The sequence below is a fragment of the Branchiostoma lanceolatum genome, chromosome 19 (genome assembly GCF_035083965.1).
Source record: "Branchiostoma lanceolatum isolate klBraLanc5 chromosome 19, klBraLanc5.hap2, whole genome shotgun sequence".
Lineage (NCBI taxonomy): Eukaryota > Metazoa > Chordata > Leptocardii > Amphioxiformes > Branchiostomatidae > Branchiostoma > Branchiostoma lanceolatum.
Genome location: NC_089740.1, coordinates 3,111,877 through 3,136,055, shown reverse-complemented (window position 1 = coordinate 3,136,055; position 24,179 = coordinate 3,111,877). Strand labels below are relative to the sequence as shown.

General features: G+C 37.7%; 1 protein-coding gene across 1 annotated transcript in view; it reads right to left on the bottom strand.

The window, feature by feature from the left end:
- Positions 1 to 16,394, bottom strand: part of LOC136425688 (glutamate receptor 2-like) — a 29,873-nt gene extending 13,479 nt beyond the window's left edge. Inside the window, exons 1-3 of the mRNA XM_066414625.1 lie at positions 16,255 to 16,394; positions 3,137 to 3,223; positions 2,305 to 2,351 (exon numbers count right to left, since the gene is read on the bottom strand). Coding sequence (XP_066270722.1) covers positions 2,305 to 2,351; positions 3,137 to 3,223; positions 16,255 to 16,333 — 213 coding nt within the window. The 5' untranslated portion in view covers positions 16,334 to 16,394. The remainder of the gene's footprint in view (positions 1 to 2,304; positions 2,352 to 3,136; positions 3,224 to 16,254) is intronic.
- Between the last annotated feature and the right edge of the window lie 7,785 nt (positions 16,395 to 24,179).

Genomic DNA, 24,179 nt, shown 5'->3' with positions numbered 1-24,179 from the left:
TTAAATCCCTTTCTGACAACCAACAGCTTATTTATTCACTTGTATACTTGCATTGACACTAAAAAAGAGTATTTATGAAATGCAAATCTTTCAGACACATTTCAAAAGGTCAATAAGGGCTGTGGTCGCTGCATGCAAGAGGTTTGATTGGAATAAACCAACGCTTATTGATTTATATTTGACAGTAGGCCAATGTTGTACCAGCAAATTCGATAACCTTTCGACCTCTTATTCTGATAGTATTGATTCGTGGTGATGATGTTGTTAATGATGCATTTTCCTTATCAAGCTCAATAATTAGTACATCTGACTTTTCATGCCAACTATTATATAAAGCTTTCTATATGTTATACAAGTTCAATTATTGTCAGCATCTGGTAATTCAAGCTCTCAACATTGGAATTTACGAAACTAGTAATCACATTTGTCTATAATTCTTTAAATCAACTTCAATTTTTTTTAAAGTAAAGATTCTGATATACACTGAAAAAATTATGTATATACATAATCATATTCTTAATAAACACAAAAAGTGCTGCCATATATAATAATTTTTCCAAGTTAGGACAGTGAGAATGATCGAAAATGTGTATGGGTAGATGGAATAAAGTCTGCTATGTTCGACTGGCATGTCACTGCACGAAATGGAATCGGATCCTGACTTATCCTGAAGTATCCTGAAGTGATCCGGAACCCAAGATCTGGAAGAATCCGAATGGATCTGGGTCCGTATATTTCTCGGCAGGCTGATGGGCATCCAAATATAGGGACTCAAGGTACCACTTGCATATTGGAGTTGTGTAAGTACGTACTTACAAAAGTTGTGTAAGTGGTACCTTGATTCCCAATATTTGGATGAGCAATAGCCTGCCGGGCCTCGGATCCTGACGTATCCTGACGTGATCCGGAACCTAAGATCCGAAAGAATCCTACCAGAACCGGGGGGGGGGGGGGGGGGGGTATTTTTTCGGCAGGCTAATGCGCATCCAAATATTGGGACCCAGGGTACCACTTACACAACTTGAGTAAGTACGTACTTACACAACTCCAATATGCAAGTGGTACCTTGAGTCCCAATATTTGGATGCCCATTAGCCTGCCGAGAAATATACGGACCCAGATCCATTCGGATTCTTCCAGATCTTGGGTTCCGGATCACGTCAGGCCAGGATACGTCAGGATCCGAGGACATGTTGTGCAGTTGTTAACAAGCTGTTTATCCACGAGGATCAAGTAAGTGTTGACATGACTGATTATTACGTCCTTGTACCGGACAAAGTAGCAGTCCCGTTAATACGGAAGGATTATCACCTAGTAGCTGTCGGGCCTACGTGTTCCGCTGAGATTATTAGTATTGCTTTAATGAGAATCTTGGTATACCGGATGTGACAGCTCACAAAGAATTGCTTGTCCTTCCGAAATGTAGGCTATGCACTTTGAGTTGATTCAATTGTAATATGACACAGTTTAGAGTGCTCTTTCAAGCTTGATCTTTAAGATGTCAAAGCAGAACACTTTAAAATACCTGGTGTCATGTTAGAACGAACTTATAATGGACAAAGTATGTAGTTACGTTTTCAAGTGTCAAAAAAAGAAGAGACTATCAGGTAATCAACATAAGTTTAACAATAGTCCACAGTTTTTGCTTGTTTGTTCTTTAACTTTTCAGTGTTAGACTAAAGCATTTTGTAAATTCATGTTTTACATTTTGCTTCTTATGGACCACATGTGGTGATTTGTGCATTTAGCCCGTCTGGACAGGGATATGCAAAAAAGATATTGTTATTATAACACCTCTTTCTCGAGTATGCGAGCTTTTCTTCACTTTTTGTATTACCTCTGGGTCCCATTGAAGCCTCTACTGACTATACTTATGGTGTTCAGCAAAACAACCCGGACCTTTGTAATTGTAACAGTTTTGCTTGATTACAGTCAGAAATAAAGCAATTCCACACAAAAAATAAATTGATGTTAATGTAATGTAATTTTTTTTTTACTTCGGTTTTTGAGGGACAAGGTCAAGGACGACGTGGCACTGCAATCTAACAAGTTTTTATAACTTATATTAACAGTGCCACGTACAGATGACAACATACCCATTTTTATTTTTATACACCTGGGCGAAGTGAGGAAAATCTTGTAAAGTGCCTTTCCCAAGGGCACAACATCGGTGGGTTTAGGGGGATTCGAACTCGGGACCTCTTGGTTCTAAGTCGAACACCCTGCCGTTACGCCACACGACCCCAATGTAATGTGATTGATTTTTTACATGTCATCACCATTTTTTAAAGTAACAAAACTAACCTCAATAGTCACAGCCCTCAGATGCATTCCTTTCAACGACTGTCGCTCTGAAACATAAGACAAATTCGGTTACAAAAATAGCCCGTGCCCTTCTCAATACTTCATTCCCCTAGAAGGAAGAGAAATAATCTACGTAGAGTGCACTTCAAGTCACGACATTGCTCCCCAGGTTTAAGAAGGCGGATGTTAATTCTTTATCAAGACAACCCTGGGGGAATCAGGGAAATCCTAGCTTTTCAATTACTTATATTATGGCATTGATTTTACCTGCTAAATCAATCAAACATACAAAGAAGTCCATAATGTTTATGTTGTCATCCAAAGCCACAAAGTAAAATCTAAATGTCTTCTGTAATGAGAAGTATATGAGATTTGTGCAGAACATTGTTTATTGAGGGCCAATATAAGATTTTTAAAGGTCGATTCATTATCTCCATGAAAAATGGAGATATTTTTTGGGTGTGTCTGTGTGTCTTGTATGTCTGTCTGTTTGTTTGTCTGTCTCTGTTTCCGGACTACTGTAGTCAGAACCTCTTGATGGATTATGATGATATTTGGTATGTGGGCAGGTGTTGAGAATCCTAAATTCAAGGTCGATTTTGGGTCCCCTGGTATGTGACCTTGGTACTGCAGCAGAACTTCAATTGTTGTATCTTTTGACCTGGACGTACTGTGGTCTTGGTTTTTTGGTGACAGATAGATTGTGATGTAATCTAGAAGTAGTGTAGGTTTGAGCCCCCTAGTCAGTTTTGGATTACATTCAGTATAGATGCCTCAAGCTTTTTCCGTGCAAAATTTTTAAACTTTTGGAAATAAAAGTTATATAACATACCTTGTTCAGATGGCTTGGTAGTGGCCATGAGTTTGGCTATCAGCAATGGTGTCGGCTTCCGGGTAGCTCCATGCCAAGATGATGGCGCTAAAATAAACAACCAACATGTAGTTACATGTACTTAGGGAGACGGCGTAAAAAACAAGCTGTTTGAACTAGGTTATGGAATTATTCCCGCGGATTTAAGGAAAGTTGTGTAAAATCTATTCACTATATGTACCGCACAAAAATTAACTTAAGAAACAAGTAATATAGCTAAATAAGGCGGATTGTGAACAAATTTAACACCCACTGTCTTTTTTGGGTATAAATGAAACATTTCGTAATCATTGGGGAATGTTTCATGAGGCCAGTGGTCACCAAATATCATGGTAGAAACAAAACGAACGAAGTCGCTTACGGGCCTTATTCCTTATCATACACTTGCTTGAGAGCTCATGCACCCATGAACGTCCAAAGCCGCTGTGTTCTACTACCATACGTATATCATTGTACTAGCATGTCTTAACTGCTATCGTATTTTCATAAAGCTGCACAATGTCTTGGTGAGATCACAGAAGCAGTCCCAATAAAAGAAGCATTTGATACGAGGCGTCAGAAGATTTATTATTTCTTTGTAAAAGGACTGTTCTAAACCCCCAACGCCCGCTTTCATAGTATACGTAAATTCGATTCCGCTCCCAAAATGGCAATCTCAGCAATACATTCGGTTTATTATATACTTTGTATTAATGAATGTATGTATTTATATCAATAAGAATAATAATTTATATTTATGCCTACGTTGTTGCCATTGTAATAAGTAATTAAACAAAGAATAAATAGAGCAAATGTGAATTTCACAAAATAAAGTTTATGTTATTTATATACCGTATACATGCGAAGGACTGAGAAATCAATTTTTGTCATATGTATGATTGTTATTGCTATTTAAATCAACCGTCATCGATTCACAGCGTATGAAATATTCCCGGTGCAGAAAGCAATGGTAGGGGTATCGGAATCCATCAATGGCAGACCGCACCGCCCTGTAGCTAGGGTAAAGGTCATGCCACGGTGATCACCTTAATCCCTCACTAGATAAGTACTATTGACTGTTACCAGCGGGCACAGGGACAGGGAGTTATCGGTGGGAATAAACCTACCACAGGGGTATCAGGTTATGGCGAAGTTGTGGTGTACGTTATGTACTTTGCCTAAGGGCAAGGCCGTTCAGAACTAGAGAAGATAGTGCTAATGTTCTTTAGAGTACAGTGTTGTGGGCATGCACTTGCACTTGTGTGTGTGTGTGTGTGTGTGTGTGTGTGTGTGTGTGTGTGTGTGTGTGTGTGTGTGTGTGTGCGTGTGTGTGTGTGTGTGTGTGTGCGTGTGTGTGTGTATGCCTTGTGTATATGTGCTGTACTCGTGTGTGTGTGTGTGTGCGCGTGCATATGCCTACTGAATACCATATATGTGTTTGTTTATTGTATGTATGCGTGTGTGTGTGTGTGTGTGTGTGTGTGCGTGTGTGTTTGTGTGTGTGTGTGTGCGTGTGTATGCCTTGTGTATATGTGCTGTACTCGTGTGTGTGTGCGCGTGCATATGCCTACTGAATACCATATATGTGTTTGTTTATTGTATGTATGCGTGTGTGTGTGTGTGTGTGTGTGTGTGTTTGCCTTGTGCATATTTGTGTTTGTGTGTGCACGTGCCTTGTGCGTTTGTGTATGTAGATGTTTCTGTGTTGAATGCGCGCGCGCGTGTTTGTTTGATTGTTTGTGTATGTGTTTACTCGTGTGTTTTAAATATTAACTACAATAACAAATAAAAGAAATTTAATTTGAATTCACATAATGTACAGAAATGCAAGATTACGAGTATTTTCTAAATAGTTAATACGAGACAAAGAGCGGTGAATTCGTATTCTTATCGGTAGAATATAAAAAAAAATCTTTCAGCAGACAGGACGTCCAAATATGTCATCAATGCTTCTTCACAAAAGATTAGAAACCATTGATTATGTCTTAACTAACGGTATTAACGGGTCGATACGGACGGACAGTTACGTTTTAGAGAGTCACAGCGGGGAGGGCCTGGGGAAAGAGACCGGTATATTAGTTTAAATTTACATTGCATTTACAATGAAGGAAAAAAACATTTCACGAGGGATTGAAATATATGTAGGGAGCGGAATTGTAGATTTTGTTATAAACTATCGTAGATGTGTTTTGATCAGCTGTATAAAGTAGAATACCGTATGGTGAATTGACATAAAATCACATGACAAATATACATTTTTATAGATTAGATACCAAATACCATTGGTATTTCATTCTATTATTCTTTATTATGTTATTAAATGACAGTTATACCATTTCTTCGAGGTAAACATTATGTTGATCTATTTTAACTAAATATAATACATACGCATATTATTTCTGTCTTGTGTTTTCGTTGGTTTTCTTCAACTATTTACAGACACGTTACCTTACTTTGTGTACACATCTTTGAAATAAAAAAATATGATACATGTATAAAATGCAGACATATTATAGGGCCAGGTTCCAAGTATTGGGGCCGTATTTTTGGTTACCCGACCGAATCTAGTTCAAACCTGCCGACCATATTCTTATTGACCGCTAGCAGGGTACACATTTACTTTGTTAATAGATAAGGGCTCAAAATGGCTGATGGAGGGATGTGTACTTCGTAGATCAGTTTATTGATATGCTTGTGCTTGTAAAATGCATACGTGTACAAATACAATAAGAAGTTGACAACACAGAGCCCTGGTACGTGCTTTCAAGTATTGCAATGGTTAACTATTTTTGTTGGAACACTTCTACCAAAATCTCAAAACAAAACAAAATAATAAGAGAATCTTCGACCTTACTTCTTTTAGTACCGTTACCGAAAACACATCAGGTTTTTTTTGTATCCTCATGTCTGAGTGGATAAGCCTGATATATATTAGGTCACAAAAATCTATCACCCTACTCATGTCGTTGGATGAACAGTAACCACCCACGTAGCTGTAAAATGCCTTATAGCTTATCAGACTCAGTGGGGATTTTGTCGTGATAAAATCAGATGCCCGATATGTTTACTTTGAGGCCGTATATGTAGGGGCAGTGGGTTGTTATCAACTGTTTTTAGCACACTGTATTGGTAGGCCCATCCCTTTCCTCCCACCACTTTTTAACTCCCCAACCGAATAGACGTACTCATTTTTACAACTGAGTGGAGTGATGAAAGTCGTGTGAAGTACCTTTCATAAGGGCACAACATCTGTGGCATGACATTGGCTTCGAACCAAGGACTGTGGGTTCTGGTACAAACAACGCCACCGTTACGTCAAGACGGCACAACGTTATCCTAATATACAGGGGAAGGTATCTATTCCTATTTCTCCCTGTTTCCTTTCTAAAAAAAAGCATATCATTTAACCGAAGTTAAAAAACAATGTTCACTACTACAATGCATATTTTCCTGTTAGATTTGAGGCCGAAAAATGTTGTATATTATCTGATACTTGTGTATAGTAATTTGATAATCAATTAAGCCTATAATTCATAAAATGTTCATTCTTACACCATACATGCATCAAAAATGGCCATCGTCAAAGTTTCAAAGCAACGCCGAAGCACTTTCACCTAAGCATGTAATCCAAAATCACCAAAGATTGACCTTGGTCGACATTGTATAGAATTATAAAACTCAATGATGGAATTGTAATAGAGCCCTCTGTGGTTTATTGAGCTACTAACGTGGAATTACATGAGCAAGCTCTCCTTTGATATTGCTCTGAGACATGATCAAGGGTAATTCAGCCATAGATTACGTCCTTTCTAGTGTTAATGATGCCGTACGGGTTCACCAAGGTACCTATGTGTGTATGAAATCTCTCAAGCAACTCTTTTATTATTTCTCTTCCTGTCTGTCAGTTCTAATTACATTCATACAATCTTCTTTTGATAAAGCTTTTTTTCATGCCCTTAGACCGTAACATTGATTTTCTTATGACCAATCAATCATCTGGGGTGTTAAGTTCATCTAAAGATGACCTTGGAGATTATCGCGGAAATGCTTGAAGAGGTGTCTGTATGGTAGTGTTAATGCTTATACTCTTACTTCTGCCTAGAAATGAAGGTAAATGTAAGAAAAAAAAAATGTTGAAAGAATCTGGCGTCACGGTGGCGTCTTTCCACGGTGTTTGGCCCATTACACAGAGCTTCTGGTTTCGATCCCCCTAGTTTCCCCGTTGATGTTGGGTCCTGGGGAAGGCAATTAACACAACTTTCCTCACTTCACTCAGGTGGAAATGAGTACCAAGTTTTGGTGAGACACGACTCTTGGATAAGACGTTGAATAGAAGTGCCGTGTTAGAGGAGAGCCACACCTCGAGCACGCAAAAGTATCCACTACACTTATCGAAACGAGAAGTGGTCCTTCCCGGTGTCAGTGGATAAAAGAAGTTTGTCCGGATATGCAGCTTGTACTTTTTAGTAAAAACCTGGTGTGTCACGCCATGAGGCGGTTTGTCGGGTGTGCAATACACGAAACAAAATAAATAACACAATACTTATCAATACCAATAATTCAAACTTATTTCATTCTCACACACTATATGTAACAATCTACCATGTACCAGTTTTCTTTTGCAGGTAACACCGTTGTAAATCGTGACGTATACATGCTGTGACCTATAAGTTTCAACGTCTATTGTAAATGATATACACACTCCAGGAATGCTGTACATTGCGCATGCTACATAAGTTACATATTGCCAATATTTTCAGGTAACGCTAGTGTATGTAGTATCTTGTTACTCATATACATTTACGTACATTGTAGCTTACATGTTACTTCCTCTCAGTAAATAATATTTAATAGTATATTCTAACTTATAAATCGCATGCACCCTGTCTTTAGAATAACGTTGTTATATGCATCTATTTCAACTTGAAACTTTTATACAGCAGTAATGTATGTTACAACTTTTATACTTTCCAGTTTATAGTATAACATTCTATAGTATATTTGAGGAAACACGGTGTATTTTGCGGTGACGTTATCTTAATATGCAGACTTAGATACGTAAAATATTTTATCTCCCATTTTATGTCCACGCATCTGCACCTCTAAATACCGCATTGCTCCGATTTCATATAATGTTCCTCACATGTTTCACGGTACACAAATGCACAGGTACGATAGCATTTGGAGTATTGGCATTTTATGATCTTTGGGAAGAATTACTGTCTCTGGTAGTCATATTTGATTGTGGTTTACAGTTGCCTACACCTAGAATCGACTCGGCGTATGAAAAGGCATTTCTCAAATGGTTCAGTTCCCCATGATCGTAATTTCTACCATTGCAAATGAAAGTATGATAATTTAAATCAAACTGTATTCACGTAACTGCCTTAGCATAAAGATTCCAATATCCAGTAAAACATATTCCATCTGTAAGTTATGATAACATTTGGATTGCTGACCTTTATAATCTTTGGGAAGAATTAATTCGTGCGGTAGTCATAGTTGACAGTAGTTTACAGTCGCACATGGTTCTAAATAGAATCCACCTATCTTGTCAAGACGTTATGACTTCAAATGGCTCAATGTCAATATGATAGTAATTTCTACCGTAGCATGGCAGATAAGAGCAAACAGTGTTTACTGTGAGTCCTCAACATAAAAATACCGAAATCCAGTAAAACATCTTCCATCTGTAAGTTGTGATAACATTTGGAATGCTAACCTTTATAATCTTTGAGAAGAATTAATTCGCGAGTGGTAGACATCGTTGGCATTGGTTCACAGTTTCGTATGAATCTTGAATGGATTTACTTGTCGTATTTTAGAAGTTATCGTCTAAAATGGTTCAATATCGCCTTGGTCGTATTTTCCACTTGAAGTTTCAAATGGAAGTATTGGAAGTATGGCAAGTTAGATCAAACTGTACAAACTTTATTTACTTTAATGGACCAGCATATAATTCATGATGTTCAACATGGTGGATGCTACACGGTGCCCAGAATACATCTTCGATATGTTAGATATGGTGACATTTGGAATGCTGACATTTTATAAACTTTTAGAAAATTAATTGCTCTGGTAGTCATAGTTTGTAGTAGGTTACAGTTGCACATGATTCTGAATAGATATTCTTGAAGCATCAGCAAGTTATGGCCGCAAATGCTTCAATATCCCTATGGTCGTAACTTCGATCTTTGCAAATGGAAGTTTGACACATTAGATAAAACTGTAATTACAATGACGCCTCGGCATTAAATACCGATGTCAAGGAAAACATGGTGGATGGGACGTGGTGACCAGAATACATATTCGATCTGTAAGGTATGATGACATTTGGAATGCTGCCATTTTCTAACATATGGGGAAAAGTAATTGCTCTGGAAATCATAGTTCATGGTGGTTAAAACTCGCCTAGAATCCACTTGGCGTATCAAAAAGATATGGTTTATAATGGTTCTATAACCCTATATGATCGTAATTTCTACCTTTGCAAATGGAAGTTTGACATATAAGATGAAACTGTATTTTTGACGTCGTCATCTTTAAATTAATTGTTATCGCAGCTTTTCGGACAGTGTTTTGAATACGTTAGTCTGTCAAGTTTGCATTTCCGGCGTTATAACTGATGTTGCATCTAGTATATATACCCAAATACCCCGTTTTTAAAAGCCCTGGTTGTATATTACCAAGCGGTTTTATGTGAACTAACATTATGTCGATTTTTTTTTCCTTCTGCACTCAAAATTACGCAAACCTCAGAAGCAACATAAGGTTTTAGCGTTCTAAGTAGCTATTATCTCGAAAGGTCACTGCTTTTAAGCATTAAATGCAGATTACTCGCACGAACAGACAGGAAATAGAACGGTATGCACATCAAAGACTGACCCTAAGCCCCCGTACCATGTGATTAGCCTGATGCATTGAACCACACTACACAGCGAATCGATCAGCTCGAGTTCAAAGGAAAATGCCATAATGATATAATTACAGTACATTTACTCGCTCTCCGGTTTGAACCAGTTCACTACCTGTTTAGTTTGTCTTTTTCTACGAAGTATAATCCATACCTGTAAAAGGCATATGTATATAGTAGGGTTTTGTTCTGGTAATATGTCACCGGTTTGTAGGTGAATAAATACCCTTTCACAAACTTTCAAACAGGAATGTTAGAAGCTACCTTACAGATGAGAAGTATTGTGCTAAGTTTATTCGAATAAACTGTGAGCTTGTTTTACTAATTATCAGGTTAAATGAAGTCGTAAATGAAGTGATTTGACAGAAACGAAACGTCTATCCATAAGTAAGTCAGCAACTATCTACTAAAAACAAGTTTGTCCTTTATGAACTGTATAATCCCAGAGCAAGCAACCACTGCTCAGGAAACATGGAGTAAAAGAGGTTTTGACTACAAAGTCGACGATTCTGCTAATGTTGTATTGTGAAGTATTTTATTTCTGTACCGCAAAATGGCTTGCTGTAGGCAAGTAAGGAAAGCAACTTACGAAGTATAAGCAAGCTGCAAGTTATTTTAAACTAGCCACTAGGGGGAAAATTCTGCCAGGGGCCCAAACCTATGTCAATTCTTTTGGAGCACATTAGCTATCTACCACTCAAAAGTCATAAACATGGTATGTGAAGAACACGAAACACTGAGAACAGAAGATCCGTTGCTGTATCTAGTGAAGCAGCTAAGAGGCCAAGTTTTCTAGTCATTTCTGGTTTGACAAACCCTACCAAAACACTAAATATAGTACCGATGCATCCATCTGTTTTAAGTTATCTTGTTGACCAACAGAAAGGCAGACAGATGGACACACACGCAATTCAAATATCTAAAACGAATTACAATCATTGCTTTTACAAAATATCGATAATGTTTAAACACGCTAGATCTTTAATAGCAAACAAGTAATCAGATCGAAGCCTTAATAAGTTTATCCGGGAGAGCGAATCGTATTTTTCTAAAGGTATTTATATTTTAGTGCCCATTTCCTTTGAACCTAAAATAGATCGGCTGTGCAGTGTGGTTTGATTTATTTCTTTAATTATCAGGCTAATTGCATTGTACAGGGGCCTAGGGTCAGTATTTAACGTGCTTAGCTGTTATATTTACTGTCTGTTCGTTCGAGTTAGCTCCATGTCATACATGAAAATCAGTTACCAATTTAGGATGATAATTTACAAGGGCTATTATAGCCTAATACTGCCTATGACTTTTATGCTCTTTAGAGAAGAGGTTAACAAATCTACAGATTCTGCGCTGCCTCTATTCTTTGAAATAAAATAACGTAAGAAATATGTTATGCCCACAAATAAGAAGAGTTGCTTGTGATTAATGATATCTTGGACAGACAGGTTGTAAGGTAAATAAGAGACGCCGAAATTACCATAAAGAAACAAATACGGCAAAAAGCCGGTAAACTAATTGTCCGGGTATATCAATAAACCACCTGTACTAAAAATTATAGAAATGAGCGGTAAAAAATAAATCAATAGCAAGTTATCAGATAACATCGTCTTCTTGTGTGAAGCTGCATTTCTATTTTCATTCCTAAACCGTTGAAATATTGGTTTATGGACTGAAGCTTAAAGTCCGATTTCAAACGGGTACGCTTATAGATAGACACTGTCATTTGACCAACTCGATTCAGAAAAAGTATCGTTTCTGGATAATAGACCGCCCAACCATCTCTGTTGAAGCTGTCTGAAGTTGTCAACCTCTATGGCAAGATTGATTGCGCTCCAACCAACGATTATTTCATGGCCCCGACTACGGCCTTTCTGATAGTACTGTAAATGCATTAAAGTTCGCTAAGTTTTAATTTCGCAGTAGGAAGAAAATGGAGTGTTCGCTGTGGTTTCAACTTCGCGTTTGAAACAATAGTAGTGCTACAGAAACACAGGCAAAATGTTCGCGGTGGTTTTAAGTTCACGGCAAGAAGCTTACCCCGAACACCGCGAACATTTCTGCTTTTACAGTATTGTTGACATCAAACAAAATATATTCTGATGGACAGTTAATCCTATAAGTGCATCTATGCATTTTTTGCGAAATTTTTACCACGCAAGAAGACTTGAAAGTTACACCAAGGTTATGTGTGACGCAACACGACTTGAAGGTCATTTCAAGGTAACGGGTTACATATACAAGGCTGGTACAGCTTCTTTCCTACTCAAGCCAATACACCATGCCCATTTGCTCATTTTCAGTCAGGTCTGATCTGTACTTTGCAGAAGAGACAAGAACTACACAGACATGCAGACAAGTTATACATTGAACGCTAATGGCAATGTTATAATGCTTAAACCATGAACAGATATGCTCCTTATTTTTCATCTAAAGGTCAGTCGTCTGTCTCTTAAACCTAATGGCAGACCGACATTCTCTAACCGCATCTTATACTTTGTATGTAGGTCTTCTCTGCACCCAGCGCAGAGGGAAAACCAGATAAGCTGTACTATAACGCACTTAACCTACGATTTGCCCCCGCTAACACACTCTTCTATATCTGGGTTCTCCAGAGACGTCTGGAAATATGGGCATTGCTGCTTCCCTATCAAGTAGCGAGTCGTTAACGTGCTGAAATGAAGAGCCATAGAATATTCTATGCAAGAAGTACCACAGATAGGACTGTAGAAGTGCTCAAAAGAGTATGTTCTTGATAGAATGAGATACAACTATTGATCTCACAATTGGACACTTGATGCATCTTTGGTAAATGCATCGGTCGGTTCTTTCTTTTGAACGAGTGCTAGAATTATGCCCATTATTCATGGTCTCCAGAGATGCGTTATTTTGCCAAGCTTGGACCGTCAATTCACGCAGCCTCTTATTACTGAAACGTTTTATCATCCGCCTTCAAAAGCTTATTTAACGTTTGAGGATGTTCTGGTGCTTTTTGATACGTCATATTTTAAATTCAGTATGTACAAAGTTTATCCGGATATCGCAGGATATTAAAAGTCTATATATTTACATTAAATCTACAGGGTTGTGGCCTACTCTTTATGACATTGGAAAATTTAACAGTTTAATATTCAATAAAAGACAATTTTAATGAAATTCAAGTTGACCTGGTTAAGGCCTTCAATGTATATCATCATAACATCAGCATATATGCGGATGTATGAGCTGTTGACGTTGTTTGTCAGTACATTCATGGTTTTTCACGCAAATTCTTTTTCCTTCTTCGCCAAAACAGAACACATTCTAATATTCAACTCGTTCTCTAATAGTATCACAAGTGACTATTGCGCATGCGCTGCAAGTTTAGTTGAAAATTTTACAAGGACCACTACAGTAAACCTAAGACTGATTTGCTGGTCGGTATCTCATGTACACTCTATCTTTTACTTTGACGGTGCTGTTCAGATAAGATTGAAAGATCTTAGAATCGAACACATGTTTGAAACATTTGCATTTTAATGCATATGCTTGGTCGAGGTCGAGTTATGTTTCATGCATAGACGTGGTTCTCTATGTAGTTAGTTATCTCTGACACTTTGGAAAATGGTAATAACAGGCAGAATGGTTCTCTCGTGAGAGTTGGGTGTCTGCATTAGGCCTTATCACTAGGATCCCTCCTGAATGTTACACGCCAAACAGCTATGAAAAGTTCATTCTGACGCGTCGATGACAGACGTGCCTAAAATGTCTTGGTACGGTCGTCACGCTTCAAGCAATCTCATTTCATAGTCCTTGTCAAAACCTGATGCACTGACTACGGCAAGGAAGGTGATATTTGGAGATACCGTAAAAGGTGTAACGCTAAATTCTGTTTTTTCATAATATGATTATACACTACTGGACATATCCTCCGCTAGTCTTATACTTTATTCACTCATCTATGGCCATGGCTAAATGTGGTATGTGTATATGCAATTATTCTGGTTAAATCTCTGTTATAGATTGTAATTCGTTTCTTTACATTAAATCTAGAATAAGAGTTTGAAATTTTTAGATAGACTTGATGATAAACTGAATTATAGCCAATAGATGTTGAAACGTATCGTACAATGCAGCCAGAAAAATGTATGTCGGTTTGGAAAATTGATCCTGATGACAAAATTAGATCGATGGTGACTAGATCTTCGGTTTGCTGTTTGTTTCATGTGACGATGTTCCCTAAACTATAGCTTGCGGTGAATTTACCGTTTACATAGTACGAATGCTATCATTTGAATACAAAACGCAGTTTACCGCAATTACGTTGGCGGGGATACGTGTATGGACAGAGATATGATTGCACACACCCATGTTCGATTGTGCAAAATGCACCAAAATTAAGATTATTACATGCTCTGCAGCTATTAGAAACCTAGCGCAATTCAGAATATCGTGCAGAAAGGTTGAACTGTGGTAAGATATGTATTTACGCATTTTAAACATTCAAAAACATTCGTCTTAAGTAGATTCCCTAGGTGTACGCACTGCCAAAGTAACTGTCTTGTCAAAAAACAAAAGACGTTAAGGCCTATCTGTGTTGGTGATGTGTATATTGTTATCATCAAATTGTTATCTAATCTATGTGGTAATATGTTCGGCAGAAAACATTGCGGTTGCAAGTCTATCACAACAATCTACCGTTGATGTTCAAGTTTGGTTTTGAACCTCAGGAAACATTCTAAGATATTAAATTAGAACTTGTCTTAGAAATTCAGAAAAGACTGAAAAAGGTCGTAAGAAGTTTCTTTCCAAATAATCGGAGGCATGTGAAGGCATTCGAGCTAGATTACAGGTTCTGGGCAAACTAGCCTAACCGTTGGTCCAACATGGTGCAAATAAATACTGGGTCATTTTGTAAAATTAACGATGTCTTGCTTGGTGCAGTGCATGTAGATCGAAAGATATCGCCTGGAGCTAATGTTGGCTGAATATGGCACTGCACGCAATGACCCAAATATACATTTGGCATATATTCCAATATCAAAATGGCACAAGGCAAATGATGTATTGTTTACTGTTAAAAAAGGAAGTCAATATTGTAATCTTAAACTGCTTCATTTTTAGGTAAAAGTAGGAACTTGACATGATAGAAAATCCAAAAAATCATTGAAAATCCGTGCACATTTTCTGAAGGGTGGGAAGGTAATAGCGTAGGAGGAAACATTCATGAGGCTCTTTTTGTGTCCTTATTTCTATGTGTTAAAATGTTCTACCTCTATCTTCGCACCACGAAAATTGCACTATCTCTGCGTTACACAATACTTGACAACGTATCCAAAATATGTCAAACATCTTTTCAACGTGCGATATCCAGAGTGGGCCGTTATCGAGTAGTTCATAACGATTATATATAGCCTTCGGGTGCAAGGATGTAATTTTAGCACTATTAGTACCACTTGAAGGTGGAGTATTGCACAGCAATGCACACAGCGTGAGGTAAATTGGTGTTGCGGCTGTAATGATAATGATAGTGGAAAACAAATCACCACATTAAGCATGATTGTTGAGGAAAAATTGATCGCACTTGGTAACATACTGGTAAAAGACAGTACAGAGATGTATAAATCTATTATAGAATATAGATTGTCGTTCCTGACCCAGCATATATTTGACGCCATATATATGTTTGCTTTTCTGTTCGTTTTCCCTATTTTTAGTCAATTACTTCTTAATATATGTAAAATGCTATGCATAAGGTTGATTCTGTGTTTATGTTGAAAAGTAACCACGGGAGCTGGGAAATGTCCTTGCTTAGAATAGACAATTTGCAGAGATATATATTTCTTATCTGTACACTTTAGCTCAAAACGTTCGACAATCGATTCAAATCCATATAATGATATTTCTGATGTGCAATAAACTAATGATTATCATCATGCAGTGTGTAGAGAATCAGAGTAATACATCACAATACGTTAGATGAAAAAAACGTGTTTATACTTAACTGAACATATTAAAGTTGAAATAATAAGAATTCTAAATCTATTCTTACCTATGCTACATGTGGGTTTGACTTTTTTACCGCATACAACAGGAAATAAATTGTTCAATGTATTGGTAAATAAATGGACTGGACGCCTGAGAAAACAAGTATGGGCATTGCAATACAGCGTCAACTTGTATAATTTGATATAGAAATCTACTGGATACTTACTTTGATTTGTCGTCTGGTTGAACGAGAGTTCCGCTATCAGAAGACATGGCAGAAACACCAAGAGTTCGAGGATCCTCATCTTGAGACGTTCTTAGCGGAACTGTCAGAGTAAGCCAGGACATCAAAAACAACCTTTCTCCTCTTCTATTTATGGTGAAATCGACGAACCGCGTCGACTGCAGCGTAGGCAGAAATGTCAGACGATCAGTCTTTATCTGTGGAAAAACGCAACAGCCGTATCGGGACGGGCTCTTCGCGGTCGTCGAGTGTGCTAATGCTCCATCTATCAAAACGCCCTTCACAAAGTGTTACCATGTTCCTGGCAAGATGACACCACAAAAGAGCGATTCATTAGATACAGAATGTAAGACACAGCTGGTGTAGAATAATAAACGTTTTTGAGGGGCATAAACTTGTCCTTCTCTGTAAAGTCTTTTAAGGATTCAATATACTTTTTGTCGTATGATAGTGTTTTACCAGAAATAACGGGTAAAACTTAACCATGATTGAGTGTCGAAAAAGTTTGGACAAATTAATAGTAGATGCAAAGGGATGTTTAAACCAAAACGATGCATCTAATTGGCTTTAGAAATCGTGCGAATGACACATTCTCGAGATCTATGTTTTGTTATATTGCTGTTAATGAAAGTTTTGCCGTTCCATCCGTCATAAAAATCACAGCTTATAAAAGTATCTTAGTTTTTAAAAGTTTTTCAACAAAGAGATTAGCTGTGATAAATAATAATGATGGTATAAAAACGCAGCCCCGAGATGGGAAGTAAATCTATACTCTACCTTTGCTCAAGCGTGCCAAGGTCCATATAATAAAACGCATTTCAAGATGGAAGAAATATGGCTGGCATATTGAATTATAGACTGGTATAAGTAAGCTCATATATACCTTTTGTTTTTCAAAGTAAGATAGCAAATCTAGCCATTGTACGTTGGAGAATGCTGAAATCAAATTTCCAAACACGAACACGCTTTAGATTCATATTGGTACGTTCTTTGAAACCTCTCTGTTCTTTTGATATGCAGATCTTTCTGTTCTTCTTTGACGTTCTTTCTGTGTTTGAAACTTTTCATGATCATGGTAATTACCTTCAAAGGAATCTAAATATGCATTATGTTCACTGCATAGATAACTGATGCATACAGAATTAACCAGAAACATCTGACACGCACAACTTTGAGGCCAGACCCAAAATAAACTATTTTTGGTTGCTTAACAAGAAACTGTTTTTTAAGACCGTTGCTTGTCAAGCAACCAAAAGAAGGCATTGGTGCGACATGTATATTATTTGAACTTTAAAGACGCAAATCTAGTCTTATAGTCTTTTTGAGGAAGTAGTGACAGTGAAAAGGACAGCTGTTACCGCCCGGTGCAATGGCCTAGTGGGTAGAGCGTTCGCCTTGCATACTTTAGGTCGTGAGTTAGATCCCGTTCCCCGGCCGGGTTTTACAAAAGACAATGGTACATACTGCTTTCTCTGCTTATATATGGTACTCAGCACTCGGGAAAGACTATGTAAGTTTAACACACACCACTGCCAGTGGACTAGCCTTCTGCTGTAGTGATTGCACAAAGCTGTGTGACCAAAGAACTGCTGAAACGGAGATTGGCGCCGCCCAATGAACCATCGGTGCGAGAGCTTTTACTTTTACTTTGAGTGACAGTGGGTTGAAATCCACCGTGTCTAGGTCACTGTATTGGAAGGAAGAGCCGATCACTCTCCTCCCACCGCCTTTTGCCTACCCAACCGAACTTAAATTAAGTACCAATTTTAACACTTGGGTGACACAAACAAATCCATGTAAAGTGCTTTTCCCAAGGGCACAACATCGGTTACATGACATGTTATTTTAACCAAGAACCACAGAGTTCTGTGCCAAACAGCCTAACCGTTTCGCCAAAAATGACGCCACCTACGTGAGGATCATACCACCACGGCCTGAGATACACACATACAGAGATAAGATAAAGACGATTTATCGAAAGCTTGGTCTCGTGTTCAACAGATAAGATGATGGTACGTGTACAGGTGCTCATTAACTGCCTGTCTGCAGTAGCAGACAAGGTTAAGTTGGGAACAAGATATAATCAGCTACTTCCTAACCTTCTGGCAAGTTTCAGCATTACTGTACAGACAAAATTTTCTTGAGAACAGCCGGTGAGGATTACAGAGATATGATAAATACTGTTTATTTTTTTTTCGTATATTCTTTGCTGATACAGCTGTTAACAGTGCTTGAATGTTCAGATATGTTGGTACAAATTAGACACATTAATATATTGTTTAAAAACGACGGGTGATTGAATCCATGATCCACTGTCATGTAACGTGACGCCATGTGTTATATCTATATAACGTGACGTAACAAAACCGATGCATCGCTTATTCCTGGCGTCACTGGTTTGAATGAATGTTAATCCGTGACGGCAATCAACATATAAGAAAAAAAAAACTATCACGTACACAAAGTAAAGCGCTTACAAAACAAACGTTCGACCTGTTCTCTGGACCTTCTCTAGTTGTTTGACCAGTAGCAGGACTGCTTCCTAAGAGGGTTGAAACAGGCAACCTACATTATGGGCAATCAAATAACCCAAAAAAGAGACGAGGGCTGATACAGACTACCGGGAACCATTGACCAGTTGCTGACGTCAAACTTCGGTTCAGGTCAAGTGACGTAGACTTCGGGTCAAATCAACATGAAAGGGACAAAAGGACTGACCGACAGCTTGTTAGAAAGCGCTTTTTGTGCACGAAAATAATGTGTAAATTTATTACTAAAAAGACTGATGTTGTTCGGTTTCAGGTGTAGCTAAGTCAATTTACACCACTGTCTTGAAAATTACAGCATTTTTTTACATATATACTCCAACCAAGTAGTTACCCATTTCAGCCTGCAAACTTGTATGCGAAAATAAATTGGGATGAAGTTGAGTAATGCAGATGGTGTAAGTACTTTACTTACAGGGAAGCTTTGAAGCCAGATCCTTGACCCTGTACCAACATTTATAGATTCCAGGTTCAAAGAGGTTTTTGTGAACGTTATTCAAAAGGATCTTCTTTCTCCCTGAGTCCATTTTAGGTTAGCAATGACTTTATCTAGATGACATTATTCATACCTTTATCTGATATATTTTTCAATACCTTTCCATTCAATCAAGTCATTTGTTAATAGCCAAATTGATAAAGCTAGAGATATCAGATAATATATTGCCAGAAAAATACGATCTCCATATAAGAGTCTATTTACTTGAAACCCTTCAACATCAATTCGTATGTGTATACTACGTTTTATACATAGACCATTTATGGAAATAGATGATACCCGTACATCTTGCTCCAATTCATATAGTTCCTTTTGGTCAGGCTATAACTCGTACGTAAATGGCTGATGCAATGAATAAGGCTTCGATAAAAACATGTTATGGCAGGCCATATTACAAGTTCACACTAGTTTATATCATCCATCTCGGTAACAGCCTCCCTGCAGGCACACAACCATCAAAACTATTACCGCGTGACAATGATAAATCATATATTATACTGTCAGCGGTTTCTCCGTTAACGACAGTGCAATCATATGATAAATGCTATATCTCCTGCCCATTGCAATTAGGCAGTGATTGGAAGCAATCATGGTAAATTCTACAAGATAATTTTGACGTAATCCGACCACTTACCTAGTGAAACAAATTTTGCGACCTGCATGCCTGTGTCAAACTTCTTACCAAAAAAAAATTAAAAAAACTAACATCAAGAAAATTAGAGTTGGCACTCTTCACCCCCATGCTGATACTGCTTTTCGGCACTTTGATTGCTACAGATAAAAATATATGCACCGGTAGCGTATGACAAATCACATTTGGGTGTATTTGACATTACAGAAACACAAACTGATATAGAACAAAAGAAAGCAATACAACACATTATAATAATTCCCAACCAGGTGTAAATATTTTGACGGAATCAAGTTATATCTTAAAAAAAATAGTATATCAGCCTAAGTGAGCTTCGACACAGACATTACCTCATATATGAGACAAGTCGGTTCAAAAAGCTATGCTACTATGTACTGTCGAACACCTCTACTTTAAATTACCGTTAGCCACCTTCTAATGATGGTTAAAATGCGGAACAAAATGGATACCTACTTTCCGAAAATGTCTCAGGAGATGACAACGCGTAGCGAACGGGAAATAGGACACATCCCGGACTGGGAATCAGAAATCCAGCTCTTCGACAAATGTACGACCCCACTCCGTCAAGCGTTAAGGCCTTTCTCTTGTCAGAAGATCCACTGGCTTATAGCGGCGACGGACGGTCTAGGAGCATCCTAGGCCAACACAGCCAGTTCCTGCAATCAATTTTCTTTGCCAGAAATAGAGGATTGAATTTCCTAAGCTGGCTTTCGGTTGGCTATTATTAAACCCTTCAGAAGTCATTACGGCTTCTGTATCCAATCATCGCAAACAGTTTCTGCAATGCATTCGGGCGTGGCATTTTACAATGTTCTTTGTGATTAATTTCGAAAGTGGTGAATTCCGACAAGCCCTGGGGGAAGGTGTTTCATAGATGCATCAATCTACCAACCCAGTTGGTGCGACTCATTAGAATTCCTACTCGACCATCAGGCCACCAGCGTTAGAGAGTGCAGAGAAAAATGCAGTGTATTTATTCAAGTGATATCTTAATATTTGATAAATGTACAAAGCTTTCTTAACTTCTTGTTACCGTGGATGCAGCCATTATCAATGGCCGGTAGTCAAAAGCAGCAACTATACGAAAAATTAATTTTTACCAGCTCAAAAAACATTAGTTTTTATGCTCAAAACTTTAAATAATTTTTTCAAAGATCAATTGTAAAACATATCATGAATTTAGAGGAGATGATAATGTTAGCATTGCACTAAACACAAAAGCACCGTCATAAGTTGCCTTTTCAGTGCTTGACAACGTGTGTTCTAACAACACATATAGGCTGAATGGTATCTCGTGAAATGATGGTACAGGCACGCAAAAGGGTCGGGATATCGTGAACCAAAACTGCTAAATTATTGCCTATCCTTTTTCATAAAAGGTTGGGGTCTATGAATGATTGCTTGCAGGCAGTGTTCTCAAAAAAGCACCTTATCTCACTGATTTTGTTTCGCCTCAAGCATTTGATGTCCGCTATGGATATGCTAAACTTAGAATACATGGACACGAAATAGTCATCACAAAGTTTGATATCTTCATATTATACAACTCAACTGAGAAAGACAAAAATTACATTTCAGCTGCAGTGGTCGTCAAGAACGAAATTGCCATCCTAGTTCATTAAATAATACCTATATCATAATGATATATATATAATGAATAAATGAAAAGCATTCATCATCTGACACCAATGAAAAATAGTAACATCCCTTGTTTAATTATGCATATTCCTGTGTATGACTCTAAATACTGACAGAAACATAGAAAAATAAAACATTAACGTTAACTTAAAGGACTGATGTTGATACCGATGTTGATGCTAATATTAATGATAATAATGACGATGATGCACAATCACCAAGGTATTCACGAATATACATTTTAGATTTATGGTTGCATTTGCAAAAATGTTTCATCGCAATCCTAATGAATCATTCTATATTGACCTATGAATATATTACTTTATGATTTTTTTTATAATAACTGTAAATGTATGTGCATGTTCTAAAGGGGTTTTAAACATAAATCCTTATGTTGCTACGACAAACATACTGTTGGGCTATAAATCAATATGCCCAAGTACAACATACCTACTCATGTAATAAATCATGTCCTGATGTGGTGAATGATATAACAAAGACCTAGTCATCCTTTTCCTGGCAAACTCATATGTTTCGGCTATGGATATCAAAGAGGCAGCGTCTATCTCTATACCAGTGGGATGACAGTAGGCCTTTGGGAAATTGAGAATTCATCTTAATATCTTTGTAGCACACATTTCTAACATTACACGCTCGTCTAGTTGATTAACGTTTAAAACCTTTACAATCTTAATGAAAAACATTAAAACTTTCTGAAGACTTACCGTATAAGTTATGTGTACATCACACCTTACTTGCGCCTGAATTTATGCAAATATTTGTAATACACTAAGCAATATACAGAAAATGGTGCGAATAGAGTGAAAAGGCTATTAACTGGTAGTAACCTATGTCTGTACGGCATTTATTAGAAAACTACATCCTCACTTAATACCCCCTAAAAGGCATCCCTAGCTGCAATAATTCAAAAGAGATTTTGATAACCACGTACCCAGAGGACAATCTACAAGAAAGATCTTGCTTTCAACTATTCAATTTATTATCAACGTGCACTGTAAACTAAATTCACGTGGCATTTATCGGGAGGCGTACCCGTCGCTGCATGCCTGAATAATATATATTGAACTGCGATAGTTCGGGAGAGGTCTTGCCAGCTACGGTAACTATTGTACTTTTTGGTCAATGTTTATAATGTCCATGTGTCTCCAAAAGAGAATAACATTATGGTGCATATATTAAAGGTAGTATACAGTTTCTGAGTACATAGCATGTACATGTAGTGTTCTGGTACATCTTGATATATTTATAGAATTTTGATATTGCAGATGTTAATATCCTACATCAATTAAACCTCGTCTGGTCAAATGTGCATTTAGGCCTCTGAGCACGAATATGCAATAAAGATTATCATCAATAAAAACCTTTCACAGACATACTAAAGAGACTATGAGCTTGAGATGTAACCAATTTCTACACCGCAATTGCGGGCAAACAGTACCATTTTCCGCACGTCTTAAGAGACACATTGAACTGCAATAGTTCGTAGGAAGTATGAGAAAAGACTAATACTAAAATATTGATACCAACGCAAAGATAAAACTATTAACTTGAAGTAACCTATCTGTACATCGTTGACTTAATCCTCACCGTATGTCCGAACAATGCATGTTGAACTACGCTACTTTGAAACAGGCTTAAGCAGCCAAGTAACAATTGTAAAATCTTGAACCTAACATAGTGAGGAGACTATTAACTCGACGTGTAGCCCATTTTATGGGTAGACTTAATCCTTTGCCTTATGCCCCAAAGAAGACATATTGGGTTGCAATAGTTTGGATGGGGTCTGAACATCCAAAGTACTCTTTCAGTTAATCCTTGGACCCATTTCCAGTGGCAAGCTACGATTTAGTGTAATATTACATCTCCTTTATCTGGAGGCCGCTGTGTTTGGTGTCATTTTGGCGTTACCGTTAGGATGTGTAACTCAGATCCCGGAAGAAATCGAAATCCCCTGACATCCCCTTACATGCCACCGATATTGTGACCTTATTTTAGGAAAGGCACGTTACACGACTTTTATCACGCCAGGATGTAAAAAAAAAAATATTTTGTTGGTGAAGTGAAAGGCTTTGGAAGGAAAGGGTTGGCATCCGCCTTCCAATACCGTGCACTATGGACACAGTTTGTAACAACCCACTGCCTCTACGGCCTCATAGGTTATCGGGCCACCTTCATCAATAAGAAAAGGAATGGAGCAGCCGACGGAGAGCCAACATTCGGTTGACCCTCGGGCCTCGATGGTATTTCAACAACAAATCGTTACTTTCCTATCAAATCTGTAGCAAAGTACTTTGAGCAGCAGTACTATCTAAATTGGTTGATACATATAGATTGATATGAGTGGCGACTGAATGTGTCCAGAAGAACAATTGAACTCCGGTCAAACCAAATGCATCCGATATATGCAGCCGCAAACTTAAGAGTTTCTTATTAACGATTTTTATCTCAGCATAAGACAGCCTTTAAAATATGGGTGTAACATCTAAAAAGCAGTATTCTAATTGCATTGCCATTTCAAAAATGACAAAGTATTTTTGCAGATGATATTCATAGA